The sequence below is a fragment of the Mesoplodon densirostris genome, chromosome 1 (genome assembly GCF_025265405.1).
Source record: "Mesoplodon densirostris isolate mMesDen1 chromosome 1, mMesDen1 primary haplotype, whole genome shotgun sequence".
NCBI classification, from domain to species: Eukaryota; Metazoa; Chordata; class Mammalia; order Artiodactyla; family Ziphiidae; genus Mesoplodon; species Mesoplodon densirostris.
In genome coordinates, this window is record NC_082661.1 from 28050454 (window position 1) to 28064705 (window position 14252).

The window sequence follows — 14252 nt, forward strand, 5'->3', positions numbered from 1 at the left end:
TCTCTTCTAGGAGTTTTATGGTGTCATGTCTTATATTTAAAACTTTGAGCCATTTTGAGTTTATCTTTGTGTATGGTGTGAGGGTGTGTTCTAAACTCATCGATTTAAATGTGGCTGTCCAGCTTTCCCAACACCACTTGCTGAAGAGACTGTCTTTTCTCCATTGTATATTCTTCCCTTCTTTGTCGAAGATTAATTGACCATATGTGTGTGGGTTTATTTCTGGGCTTTCTCTTCTGTTCCATTGATCCATATGTCTGTTTTTGTGCCAATATTAGGCTGTTTTGATTACTATAGCTTTGCAGTATTGTCTGAAGTCTGGGAGGGTTGTGCCTCCTGCTCTGTTCTTTTTTCTCAGGATTGCTTTGGCAATTCTGGGTCTTTTATGGTTCCATATAAATTTTAAGATTATTTGTTCTAGTTCTGTGAAAAATGTCATGGGTGATTTGATAGGGTTTGCATTAAACCTGTAGATTGCTTTGGGTAGTAAGGCCATTTTAAGAGTGTTAATTCTTCTAATCCTAGAGCATGGGATATCTTTCCTAAATGGTTTTTTAAGCCTTGATTTCCAATTTTTTTTCTAATATATAGAAATAGAATTATTATTATTATTTTTTCGGTACGCGGGCCTCTCACTGTTGTGGCCTCTCCTGTTGCAGAGCACAGGTTCAGGACGCGCAGGCCCAGCGGCCATGGCCCATGGGCCCAGCCGCTCCGCAGCATGTGGGATCCTCCTGGACCGGGGCACGAACCCATGTCCCCTGCATCGGCAGGCGGACCCTCAACCACTGCGCCACCAGGAAAGCCCTGTTTGTAGGTTTTTTGATGATGGCCATTCTGACTGGTGTGAGGTGATACCTCATTGTAGTTTTGATTTGCGTTTCTCTAATGATTAATGATGTTGAGCACCCTTTCATGTGTTTGTTGGCAATCTGTATATCTTCTTTGGAGAAATGTCTGTTTAGGTCTTCTGCCCATTTTTGGATTGGGTTGTTTGTTTTTTTGATATTGAGCTGCATGTGCTGCTTATAAATTTTGGAGATTAATCCTTTGTCAGTTGCTTCATTTGAAAATATTTTCTCCCATTCTGAAGGTTGTCTTTTCATCTTGTTTATGGTTTCCTTTGCTGTGCAAAAGTTTTTAAGTTTCATTAGGTTCCATTTGTTTATTTTTGTTTTTATTTCCATTTCTCTAGGAGGTGGGTCAAAAAGGATATTGCTGTGATTTATGTCATAGAGTGTCTGCCTATGTTTTCCTCTAAGAGTTTTATAGTGTCTGCCCTTAGATTTAGGTCTTTAATCCATTTTGAGTTTATTTGTGTGTATGGTGTTAGGGAGTGTTCTAATTTCATTCTTCTACATGTAGCTGTCCAGTTTTCTCAGCACCACTTATTGAAGAAGCTGCCTTTTCTCCATTGTATATTCTTGCCTCCTTTATCAAAAATAAGGTGACCATATGTGCGTGGGGTTATCTCTGGGTTTTCTATCCTGTTCCATTGATCTATATTTCTGTTTTTGTGTCAGTACCATACTGTCTTGATTACTGTAGCTTTGTAGTATAGTCTGAAGTCTGGGAGCCTGATTCCTCCAGCTCCGTTTTCCTTTCTTAAGATTGCTTTGGCTCTTTGGCGTCTTTTGTGTTTCCATACAAATTGTGAAACTTTTTGTTCTAGTTCTGTGAAAAATCCCAGTGGTTGTTAGGGATTGCAATGAATCTGTAGATTGCTTTGGGTAGTATAGTCATTTTCACAATGTTGATTCTTCCAATCCAAGAACATGGTATATCTCTCCATCTATTTGTATCATCTTTAATTTCTTTCATCAGTGTCTTACAGTTTTCTGCATACAGGTCTTTTGTCTCCTTAGGTAGGTTTATTGCTAGGTATTTTATTCTTTTTGTTGCAGTGGTAAATGGGAGTGTTTCCTTAATTTCTCTTTCAGATTTTTCATCATTAGTGTATAGGAATGCAAGATATTTCTGTGTATTAATTTTGTATCCTGCTACTTTACAAGTTCATTGATTAGCTCTAGTAGTTTTCTGGTAACATCTTTAGGGTTCTCTATGTATAGTATCATGTCATCTGAAAACAGTGACAGCTTTACTTTTTCTTTTCTGATTTGGATTTCTTTTATTTCTTTTTCTTCTCTGATTGCTGTGGCTAGAACTTCCAAAACTATGTTGAATAATAGTGGTGAGAGTGGACAACCTTGTCTTGTTCCTGATCTTAGTGGAAATGGTTTCTAACTGAGTATTTTTTATGATTCCATTTTATGTCCAATATTGACTTCTTAGCTATACCTCTTAATTTTTTAAATTTTTATTTATTTATTTATTTTTTCGGTACGCAGCCCTGTCACTGTTGTGGCTTCTCCCGTTGCGGAGCACAGGCTCCGGATGCGCAGGCTCAGTGGCCATGGCTCACAGGCCCAGCCGCTCTGTGGCATGTGGGATCTTCCCGGACCAGGGCATGAACCCGTGTCCCCTGCGTCAGCAGGCAGATTCTCAACCACTGTGCCACCAGGGAAGCCCTATACCTCTTAATTTTATTATTTTAGTCATTGCTCTAGGTTTTACAATACGCATCTTTAACTTACCACAGTGTACCTTCAAAATATGTTACAGGACTTCATGTAATGTATAATAACCTTGAAATAGTGTGTTTCCATTTGTCCCCCTCTTGTTCTTTGTACTACTGTTGTCAGACATTTTTCTTCTAGGTTTCTTATGAATTTCACATTAGATTGTTATTTTTTGCTTTAAAGAGTCAATTATCTTTTTTGCTAGTTTCCAATTTATGTAAAAATTTCTTACACTTATCTGTGTATTTACCATTTCCAGTATTTTTTATTCCTATTTATAGATCCAGATAATATAATTGTCCTTCTACCAGAAGATCTTCTTTAAGCATCTCTTCTAGTTGTAGGACTGTTGGCAACACATTCTCTTAGATTATTTGTTTGATAAGGTCTTTATTTCACCCTCATTTCACAAAGATTTTTTTGCTGGATATAGAATTCTGGGCTAACAATTTTTTTTCTTTTGGCACCGTATCATTCCATTGTTTTCTGGCTTGTATAGTTATTGACAAGAATTGTGAATTTTTATCTTTGCTCCTCTGTACATAATGTGTTTATCTCCCTTCTCGTTGCTTTTAATATTCTGTCTTCAACATTGATTTTCAGCAGTTTTATTGTGATGTGCCTTATACCTTCCACTTTGTTCCTTATTATGTTCATGGTTGTCTTTAAACACTTGAACATAATTATAATAGCTTTTTAAATGTCCTTGCTAATTCCATCATCTCTTTCATTTCTGGGTCTATTTCTATTCATTGATGTTTCTCTTGGTTATGAGTTACATTTTCCTGCTTCTTGACGTGTCTGATTTTTTTTTTTTTTTTTTTTGGCTGCATTGGGTCTTCGTTGCTGTGCGTGGGCTTTCTCTGGTTGCGGCAAGCAGGGGCTACTCTTCATTGTGGTGCGTGGGCTTCTCATTGCAGTGGCTTCTCTTGTTGTGGAGCACGGGCTCTAGACACGTGGGCTTCAGTAGTTGTGGCACACGGGGTCTAAAGCGCAGGTTCAGTAGTTGTGGCACATGGGCCTAGTTGCTCCGGAGCCTGTGGGATCTTCCCGGACCAGGGCTCAAACCCATGTCCCCTGCATTGGCTGGCAGATTCTTAACCACTGAGCCACCAGGGAAGCCCAGACGTGCCTGATAATTTTTTATTGGATACTGGGCATTGTGAATGTTATATAGTTAAGTGCTGGATTTTGTTATCTTTATTAAATAATGTTGGACTTTATTGAGGCAGGTAAGCAAATTATTTGTGGAGTGCCAGTGTTCTCTTGAAACTCCTTTTTTTCATGTGGTGATCTTTTTTCCCAGTGTTATTGAGATATAATTGACATACAGCACTGTTTAAATTTACCACAGTAACTTTAGTTAACATTAGTCATCTCCTATAGGTACAAAGGTGGTGGGGAATGGAGTGTTCCTTGAGATATAATTGACATATAGTACTGTTTAAATTTACCACAGTAACTTTAGTAACATTAGTCATCTCCTATAGGTAGAAAGGTGGTGGGGAATGGGGTGTTCCTTGTGATGAAAACTCTTGGGATTTACTCTGTCAATAATTTCCAAATATACCATACAGCAGTGTTAACCATACCATACAGCATGTAGTACATTACATCCCCAGTACTAATTTATCTTATAATTGGAAGTTTGTACCTTTTGACCACCTTCATCCATGAAATTTCTTTTTATCTTTGTTAAGGTAGGTTTATAGTGGCCTTTAACTCTAGACCTAGTTTAGTTTTATAATTAAGGTGTGACTGTTCTGATGCCTCTTTTGAATGCCGTACATACTCAACAGGTACTTTTCATTCTGCTTGGTCAAAATTCATACACCTTGCAGTCCTGTGTGAGCTCTGGGAATTGTTCAGCTTACAGATCCTTAGTCATTTTTTTGTTCGAACTGGTTGAATTTTACCTTATACGTGCGATGCTTATTCAGCAGCAGATTCAGTGGGAACCCTACATAAATTTCTGAAGCTCTGTTCTTTGCCTAACTCTTTTCTTTCTGGTAACCTGCTTCACAAGTGCCAGCCACCTCTGCCTCTCCAAACTCTAGTGTGTCTCCTTAGCCCAGCAAGATTTTCATGCTCACCTTATGTTTTCTTTCTCTCAGGATTCCTGTCCTGAACTGCCTTTTATACAATGTATGAAAAGAGGTATTTCTTCCCTAGTTTTCAGTTACTCATCATGAATGGAATTGGAAGTCCTGAACTACTTTAAAATATTACAGTATACCCTGAATTACCCAACTAAATTTTTTAAAATTCATACACTTTTCAGAGAAACTTCCCTTGAATTAACTATTAATATGCATTGTCCATTTTACTTCATTCTCTTTCTTCTTTCCTTCCTCTTTTTTCAGTTACTGGAGAAGAGGTTTTTTTTTTTTGTTTTTTTTTTTTTTTTTTACGGTATGCGGGCCTCTCACTGTTGTGGCCTCCCCCGTTGCGGAGCACAGGCTCCGGACGCGCAGGCTCCGGACGCGCAGGCTCAGCGGCCATGGCTCACGGGCCCAGCCGCTCCGCGGCATATGGGATCCTCCCAGACCGGGGCACGAACCCGCATCCCCTGCATCGGCAGGCGGACTCTCAACCACTTGCGCCACCAGGGAGGCCCAGAGAAGAGGTTTTTTTAAAATAAATTTATTTACTTTTGGCTGTGTTGGGTCCTTGTTGCTGTGCACGGGCTTTCTCTATTTGTGGCGAGCCAGGGCTACTCTTCGTTGCAGTGTGCGGGCTTCTCATTACGGTGGCTTCTCTTTGTTGTGGAGCATGGGCTCTAGGCACGCAGGCTCAGTAGTTGTGGCTTGCCGGCTCTAGAGTGCAGGCTCAGTAGTTGTGCTACACAGGCTTAGCTGCTCCGTGGCATGTGGCACCTTCCCAGACCAGGGCTCCAACCCATGTCCTCTTCATTGGCAGGTGGATTTTTAACTGCTGCACCACCAGGGAAGTCCTAGAGGAGAGTCTTGAGTGGATTTTGGAAACAATATGTTATAGTGAGCATTTTAATATATTTTTAAAGGTAATCCACTAAAACATCTCTCTTCCCTTTCCCCATTTTTTCCTTCTATTCTTGGGCCAGAGTCCCAGCCTTACATTGATCATTTACAAAGATTCAACCCTCAACTCTCTTAAAAGAGCAAGAATTGAAACTGAAGCTCTTGGATGGCTGATATTTTGTCCTGATAGTTAACTGTCTTCTTGGTCATCATGACTCTTTTAGGCTATGTCCACCTGGAGAGAATTTTGCAATCTGAATTAGCTGAGTAGGATTAGGTGGTAGGCAAAAGAGAAGAGACTTTGGATTCCTTAATTTTCCCTGTCTTAAAAGATGTGATACTGTTTCAACCAGGCTGCCTATTCACTGGTCAGTTATGCAGCTGACTGCAAACCACACTTAGTTCTACTGGCCCAACTGTTTATGTGCTTATATATGTGGGTATGCCCTTACATGGTGGTTTATCTTGATTCCCCATTTGCTTGTTAGCTCCTTAAAGTCAGGACTTGGGCTTTAGAAGCCTATAAGAGTGCTGAGAACAGTGCACTGGCTGGGTGTACTGTCTAATTCTAATCTTATCGTGAGACTTTTCCCCCCACACCGGGCCGTGCGCAGCTTGCGGGATCTCAGTTCCCTGACCAGGGACTGAACCCAGGCCACAGCAATGAAAGCCGAATCCTAACCACTAGACCACCAGGGAACTCCCCTATTGTGCAACCTTGATGAGAGATTCCTTTCCTTTTTGGTTGGGCCTGAGTGTTACTAAATTAGTCCACAAGCATGTTGAATGTGTACTGTGCCTTAGGACTGTGTTAGGCTTTGTGGAAAATCTGTAATGTAAAACTGGGTGCCTTCCTTCAGGGTGCTGAGAATCTAGCTATGATGCAATTTCAGTGAGGAAATCAGTAGTAATAGCATGTTTGTTTCTTCAGGAGAGAGCCTGCCACTCAGCCTGCCTGTACCTGCTAAAGCACAAACCCTAAAGCAGGGTGTTCTTTCCTCCACCAGAAATCCCTCATTGGGAAGCCTGTAGAAGACAGATCTCTTCCAGAAAGTGGGAGAAGGGAAAGGTTTTTCATTTATGGCAGGGGTTGGAATTTCAGGTCCTAAAAAGCAGTTATTCATGGAGTCATTTTAAAATGAAAGAATAATAATAATAACAGGGCTTCCCTGATGGCGCAGTGGTTAAGAATCCGCCTGCCAATGCAGGGGACACGGGTTTGAGCCCTGGTCCGGGAAGATCACACATGCTGTGAAGCAACTAAGCCCATGCGCCACAACTACTGAGCCTGTGCTCTAGAGCCCACGAGCCACAACTCCTGAGCCTGTGCGCCACAACTACTGAAGCTCACGTGCCTAGAGCCCGTGCTCCACAACAAGAGAAGCCACTGCAATGAAAAGCCCGTGCATCACGACAAAGAGTAACCCCTGCTCGCCGCAACTAGAGAAAGCCTGCATGCAGCAACAAAGACCCAACACAGCCAAAAATAAACAGAAAATAAATTAATTAAAAAATAAAATAAACTTATGAAATGATTCTCAACCCAGTGTAAAATTAAAATAATAATAACAGCTATGGTTATTATGTACTGCTTGTGTGTCAAGCAGTATACTTGGCGCTTTATATATATTACCTTATTTAATCTTCTATATGATGAACGTTATTATTATCCCCATTTTACAGATGAGGAAACGGGCTCACCCAGCTCCACCCTGCTGCTAGTATGTGGTAGAGCTAGGGTGAGTCCAGGCAGGCTGGCTCTAGAGCCGTTCTCTTAACTACGTTATTTTGAAAATTAATAGCTGTTGGTTGAGATTCTTTTTCAGGACCTAGGCACTACTAGACCCAGACTGTGACCCACCAATGTCTTTAATTGGAGAACATCTTTGCATTGCTTTTTTTTTTTTTTTTTTTTTTTTTTTTTTTGGCTGCATTGGGTCTTCATTGCTGCACGTGGGCTTTCTCTAGTTGTGGTGAGCGGGGGCTACTCTTTGCTGCAGTGCATAGGCTTCTCATTGCGGTGGCTTCTCTTGTTGAGGAACACAGGTTCTAGGGTGCATGGGCTTCAGTATTTGTGGCACACAGGCTCAGTAGTTGTAGCTTTTGGGCTCTAGAGCACAGGCTCAGTAGTTGTGGCACACGGGCTTAGTTGCTCTGCGGCATGTGGGATCTTCCCGGATCAGGTTATCAACCCCGTGTCCCCTGCATTGGCAGGTAGATTCTTAACCACTGCCACCAGGGAAGTCCCTGCAGTGCTTCTTGTTTAGCTTTAACTAATCCTGAATTTGGAAGAATAAATATGGATTATGGAGGAAGAAGAATTGGCTTTTTGCTTCTCTATCATCAGAATTCCTCTTACAAGCTGTCCAGCACATGACTGCCACTTAATTGTGAGAATGCCACTGAAGGGCTGTCCTTAGACTGGTGGGATTGCAAGGTTAGGGAGAGACCTTTATTGCTTCTGGGAGAAAAGAAACACATTGAACACAGTAAACACATAACCAGTTCTGGGGAGGAGCTGCTTTGGGAAAGTAGAGGAAGAGTGAGAGGCCAGATGAGGTCCTTTCAGAGAAAATGAAATATTCTAGGAAGCCCACAAGCCCAACAACTGGTGAAAGAAGGTGGGCTGTGCTAGGGTGTAGACTGTTACCTGATTGATTAGGGAGGGATGTCCGCCTAAGAAGGGCCTTTGAAGTTGCCAGGAAGTCAGAAATTGAGGCGGCAAATTATGGTAAAGCCTGAGGCCTTTAGGTACAAGGGTTCTGGGATATTACCCTCTGCCTAACTACTACCCTTGCCATGTCCCAGGCCAGTGTTGAGTGTGAGGGAGGCCCAAATGGGACATAGTCCTAAAGTCTTAAGCTACAGAAAGGAAGATCCCAGACAAGGAATGTATCCCTAGTGCTCTGAAGTTCCGAATGGGCTGGGGCCCAGACCTGAGCTTAGAATGTTTTCTTCTCTTGGAAATTTAACAGAAGTGATATGGGCAGGAAATGGCAGGGGCTGGGTGAACACAGGAAAGGGCCAGGGAAGGAGAACGTGACTCTGGGCAATGTCTGGACAAGGGGAGAGCTGAGATCATGTACAAAGTCCATCCGGGACTCTGGTTTCCTTCCAAGGAGCTGATAGCTCAGGGGCCTTCTCTGCTGTCACCTCCCTGCAAGAAACTGAACTAAGCTCTTCCAGGAAAAGCCAACTTTATTGGGAAAGAAAAAATCCCTGTTCTGAGCAATATCTTATACCTTCCCCTCTGCCCTGGCAAGAAGAGAGAAAGCCCAGGTGATCAGGGTGGCCTTGCCTGAGGCTCTCCTTGCATCTCTTGATGTGCTGTTTCTTCTTCTCAGGAGTTAGCTTTAGCATGGTATTTGTCTTTTGGCACCTGACACCCCTTAGGAAAGGCTGAGCCCAGGTTGCTGGGTCATAGCCATTGCTGAAGCTGCCCAGAGTTCAGGGATTGGAAAAGCATGTATTATTTTATTCTGCCTGATTCCTGGGAGCTGGTTCCATCTTGCCTTTTTCTGGAATTTTGCCTTTTTCTGGGCTTGAGCCATTTACTTCTGAGCCAAGACCTTGGCCGTAGATATTTCGGCCACTAGCACAGCCCACGTGCATGAGGGGGCCAGAGTACTTCGTGGGTGACTGGCGTTGCTGGGTACTGGTCATCTTGCCGACAGAGCTGACAAATGGAATTAGAAGCAAAGGAGCCAGCCTATACTAGAGTCTGTAAGACATAGTTTAGCAAAGTGACCTTGAGGAGTGGGGTGTCTGGAGGGAAAGAGCCTGAATCTGGACCAGACCTTTGACCTAGCTGTCCCTCCCAAACTCAGGAACACAAGCCTGTGTTCTCCATCCCTACTTTCTCCTCAGGAATTCTTGGCAGGCAGAAGTGTTTGCCACTAGGTGAAGTCTGCCCTGGCACAAGACTGAACTGGTGAAGGGAACAGCCCAGAGGCACCTTTGTACCCCTCAGGAATCCATTCTCAGTCCTTCTGCTCAGTCCTGACTCTAGCTTATTCCCTTCACCCCTACGTTCTGTTGGAGCTAAGCCTCCCTCATCACACTCCTTCCTCCCAAGACTCCCAACTGAGCTGGGAGCTCTCCATGACATCATACACTTCCCTCCCAGGTCAGATCAAATTGAAAAATAGCTATCACACAGATTGCCACAGTGAAAATTTATTCACTCTCCTGGTCTCTCCTTTCTACCCAGCTCACTTCTTCTAACTTAATGTAGAAGATCTACATCTTCTGATGTAACTAATCATTGTATAACCCAAATATAATTATCTTCAAGCTGGCAAGATAGTACTACACTCTCTAAATACTAGTCTGGTCTTGCTAATAATAGATGTGATATATACAAAATAGTTTTCATTACAGTGGGCAGCAGGGGGCTGGGCTAGTTCACCTCTAAATATTCGTGATGTAACTGATTGTTCTTGTCTTTGATTTATGGTCTGATAAGCCGAAGTCATATCAGGACTGGCTTTGGTAGTCCTTTCCTTCTGGAACCACAGAGATCCAAGGTTCCTGGAGTTAGTGGAGGTCTGAATCCACCCCCATAGAAAGCAGAGGCATAGTAGGGGAGGGAGCCCTCATCAGAACAAAAGAGGATGAGATAAGCTCTAGCTTAGTTTAGAAAGTGTCTCCTACACTCCAAGGCTAGGATGCCTGAAAAGTTCCATCCAGGCAATGGATAAGAAGACTGAGTTGGCATTGGGAGATGAAAACAAGTGGCAGATGGTGCTGAGGAACATCCCAGGACTGAAGAAATGTGGTTCCCAGAAAAGGAAAAGGAAGGAGACATTGGCAAAGTCTTACTCAGCACCTGACAGCCTGGCCAGAGAAGGCTGCAGGATATGGCTGAGAACGCATCTTTGGTATCAGGGATACTGAGGGGCTCCAACACTCACTGTTCTGTCACCTCTTCTCATGCTTCTTTACCATACCCGCAGTAAACAGCCCTGGTGACCAGGCTGGACTAGTCAGGAAAGGCAGGAGCTGGAAGAGATTAGAAAGTGGTCCCACCTACCGTACAGCATAGGGAACTATATACTCAATATCTTGTAATATCCTATAATGAAAGAGAATGTAAAGAAAAGAATATGTATGTATGTGTGTATATATATATTTTGGCCACGCCACACAGCTTGTGGGATCTTAATTCCCCAAGCAGGGCTTGAACCCATGCCCTCGGCAGTGAAAGCGTGGAGTTCTAAACACTGGACCGCCAGGGAATTCCCTGTATATTTTTATATATATGTATAACTGAATCACTTTGCTGTACACCTGAAACACACACCATTGTAAATCAACTATATTTCAATAAAAATTTAAAAAAAAAAAAAAACATGGCCCCAGAAACCTGAGGAGTCACTCCCCATGGCCAGGCTTTTTTCAGGGTAATAAGTAGTGAGCAAGGTCTCTTGGGGGTGTTGTCTCAGACTAAATGCAACGCAGTAGGGCAGCAGGAGGGGCGTGGGGGCCAAATGACCTAGGGTTCGTGTGGACTAAGCCCCACCTGGCCCTTGACTTCCCCAGGTGCTAGAGGTAGTGCGAGCCAATTACGACACGCTCACACTGAAGCTGCAAGATGGCCTGGACCAGTATGAGCGCTACTCCGAGCAGCACAAGGAAGCCGCCTTCTTCAAAGAGCTGGTGAGTGTGCCCCGCCTCCATCTCTGCCTGTGTCTCTTAAGGACCCTTTCCCAGCCACTGGGTTCTGCTGTGCAGGTGGGCAAAGGCTGATGAAATAAGATTGGAGGGGCCTGCTTGGATTGGGTGTGCAACTTATCTCCCAAAGCAGTCCAGGAAGGACCAGGCAGTGAGAGATGAAAATACTCCCCAGAGTGCTGGTGCCAGGCTGGGAAGGGTGAGAAGCCTGAGGCAGCGGTGCCCACCTCTCCCCTGCAGCCATGGTGACAGCCCGTGCACAGCTCCAGCTGGGCCTGGAGTTTGACGTGTGTTCCCAGGGCCAGCTCTGGCGCATGACTCCGTATCCTGTCCTCAGAGTAACTAGTGAGAGTCATTGATCCTTCTCCTCCTTATGTTCCTAGCTGGGGCCTGGTCTGAGTGCCCTTCCAGTCTAGTTCTCCAGTCTTCACTCGCTGCCCCCATTCCCACTCGCCAGTCACTCAGCTTCCTGCAGCCCCTCCCTTGGCCACCTGCAGCCAGTGAACATCTGCTCTGCCCCCTACTCCATCTCCCAGTCAGCATTTCCACGGAACCGGACTTACCCTGTTGGTGGTCCCTGTCCTGTCCCGCGCTCAGAAGATGCTCTCAGGAAAAGCCCAGCCTCCCTGTATTCCTGCCACTCCACCTGCCTGGTTGTGCATGATCATCCTGGCTGGGGGCTGAGACCAGGGCACACAGGCCTGTGTCCCGACTTCCCATGTCCTCAGACCTCCCACTGCTGGGGCAGAACTTGCATCGGCCCAGCTTTTACTTACCCATGCCCAGTCCATGATGAAGGTGCTAGATTTTAGGTCACCTGTCTTGTGCTAAACCCAGCCCAACTCTGACCCTGACATGGCATTCCTGGGATTATTGGGTTTCCCCAAGACGAGGCAGATATACTCTGGGCTGAGTTAGTTGGGAACAGGGAAGCCACTAGTGTAATAAGAAGATAGCAGAGTACAGTATTTTTATGGGGTGGTCAGCAAGTTATTGGGAGATTAAGAGGATTGTGGAGGAGAAAGTTCAAGCAGCTCTCGAGGCTTTTGGGCACTAGCCTGTGCCTTACTCATTTCTCCTCATATCTGTACCTCTGGCACAGGGAAGCAAAGAGGGTCTGGTTAGGTTTGGAGCTAATGAGCTTGAGCTGCCTGCTGTTTGCCATGCTGCCCTTTCCTCTGCTTCCTGCCTGATGACTTCATTAAGTTTCCCATAGCCAAGCAGAAATTGAAGAAAAGCTCCCTGGGCTTTGGGGCCTAAGACAGATACACATTCTTTTTCTCCTTCCTCCCCTGCTTTGTCTCTCATTCGATGTTCACTTCTATTTCCCATGAATGAATTTCCTTCCAGAGTCTGCTGGATTCCTCTTAGAACCCACTCAGAGCAGGGAGTTTGGCCTTCTGACCCCTTTCCCACAGGTCTTTTCTCCTGCTGACACAGGCAGGACTTCCTGCAAGGTTCTTGGTCTGTGGGTAGAAAGCATAAGCAGTGGGGACATAGCAAGGATACAGCTAGACTTTCCTCTCAAGTGGGGAGGCATCTTTGTGCAATGGAGAGTGCTGGACTAGGAGCTGAGAAACCTGGGTCCTACTTTCACAGCTGGGACTCACTGGCTGTATGACCTGATCCTGGCTATTGGCCTCCTTGGATCATACTCCTGCCATCCAATGACAGACAAGGGCTGCATGTCTAAATGTTCTTTCCAACCCAGAAAAGTAGATAAATACAGAAGGAGATTGAGGAGACTCGAAACACATCCAAAGAGAGGTAGCTCCAGAGCATGAGTCCTCTGGCCTCAGTTTCTCCTCCTCCATTAGACCACTGACCAGATCAGGCCCCCTTCTGCCTGGCTGAGGCAAGGACAAAGCCCTGACCTCAGCCCTCCTTCCCTGTCTGTGCTTGTTTCTACCTCATCAGGTGCTCAGACGCTCTTCTCACATCCACTAGGATTCCTGTCTCTCAACTTCTGTTTTCTTCCGACTATCACGGAATTGTTTGCTCATTTACCTGCAGGGATGATAGATGTTAAGGGTTCATTTCCTAAGAGAGAAACTTCTAGCACTGCATCTTGGCCTTGTGCTTCAGGCACTGCCCTCTGCTGTTTGTAACGGACTCTCTCCTGTTTTCTCTCTGCCTGTGCCCCCCCCCCTTCCCTCACCTTTTCCCAGGTTCGATCCATTAGCACCAACGTCCGGAGGAACCTGGCCTTCCACACACTCAGCCAGGAAGTCCTGCTCAAGGAATTCTCCACTATCTCCTGAGGCTGCCATGCATACCTGGGCAGCCACTGACTGCCCTTACCCATGAGGCTTCCTGGGCTGGAGGCGGGGGCGAGGGGAGAGGGCCTGTTCCCAAAGCTGGAGAAAAACACAGATACCGAGGTCTTTCGGTGAAGGCCGCACTTCAGTGGAGCTCGGACAGCAGGGGCCAGGATGGGCAAGCCAAAGATAATCTTATTTGGGGAGAGGATGGGTGGGCACAGGGAGACACCTTCAGAAATGTGGGGACTTCCAGGGTGGGCTCTCTGAACAACCCCTCATATTTCCAATTGAGATTACAAGTTGTGGCTACTGACTAATTTTCAGGAGCTGTTGGGTAAGCCTTAGGGTGATGCCAACACCTGGAGGGGTCAGTGGTTCTCCTAGGCTTCTGAAAACAGACTAACTCTCAGATGTAGGGGGAGCCAGTTCTGCTTCCTTTGTGCCCAGAAATCTGTGTCCCCTGCCCCCACCGGCACTTGACCCTTAGCTCAGGCTTAGGGTGGGGTAGGAATGGGATACGTTTTTTCTATTTTCTGAATCCAGAGCTGACTCCTCTGCTGTCTGACCACCACTTTGTGGATTTGATTCTTGGCAACAGGAGTACCTGTTTGCGTTGCCCTGCCTTCCAGCCCATTGACTCGTAAGCACTACAGGGTCACCACCTTAGCTTTTCATTTTCAATCTGGTTTAAATTGTCTTTAGGGTGTGTGTGTGAAATAAACATGGACAGGTTTTCTGGA

The 14252-nt window shown here is 45.0% G+C and overlaps 1 protein-coding gene across 5 annotated transcripts in view; it reads left to right on the top strand.

The window, feature by feature from the left end:
* Nucleotides 1–14252, top strand: part of ARMH3 (armadillo like helical domain containing 3) — a 188008-nt gene extending 173756 nt beyond the window's left edge. For all 5 annotated transcript variants that reach the window (XM_060100473.1, XM_060100467.1, XM_060100463.1 and 2 more), the window contains exons 25-26: nucleotides 11120–11236; nucleotides 13420–14252. In XM_060100473.1, the coding sequence (XP_059956456.1) occupies nucleotides 11120–11236; nucleotides 13420–13512 (210 nt within the window). In that variant the 3' untranslated portion in view covers nucleotides 13513–14252. The remainder of the gene's footprint in view (nucleotides 1–11119; nucleotides 11237–13419) is intronic.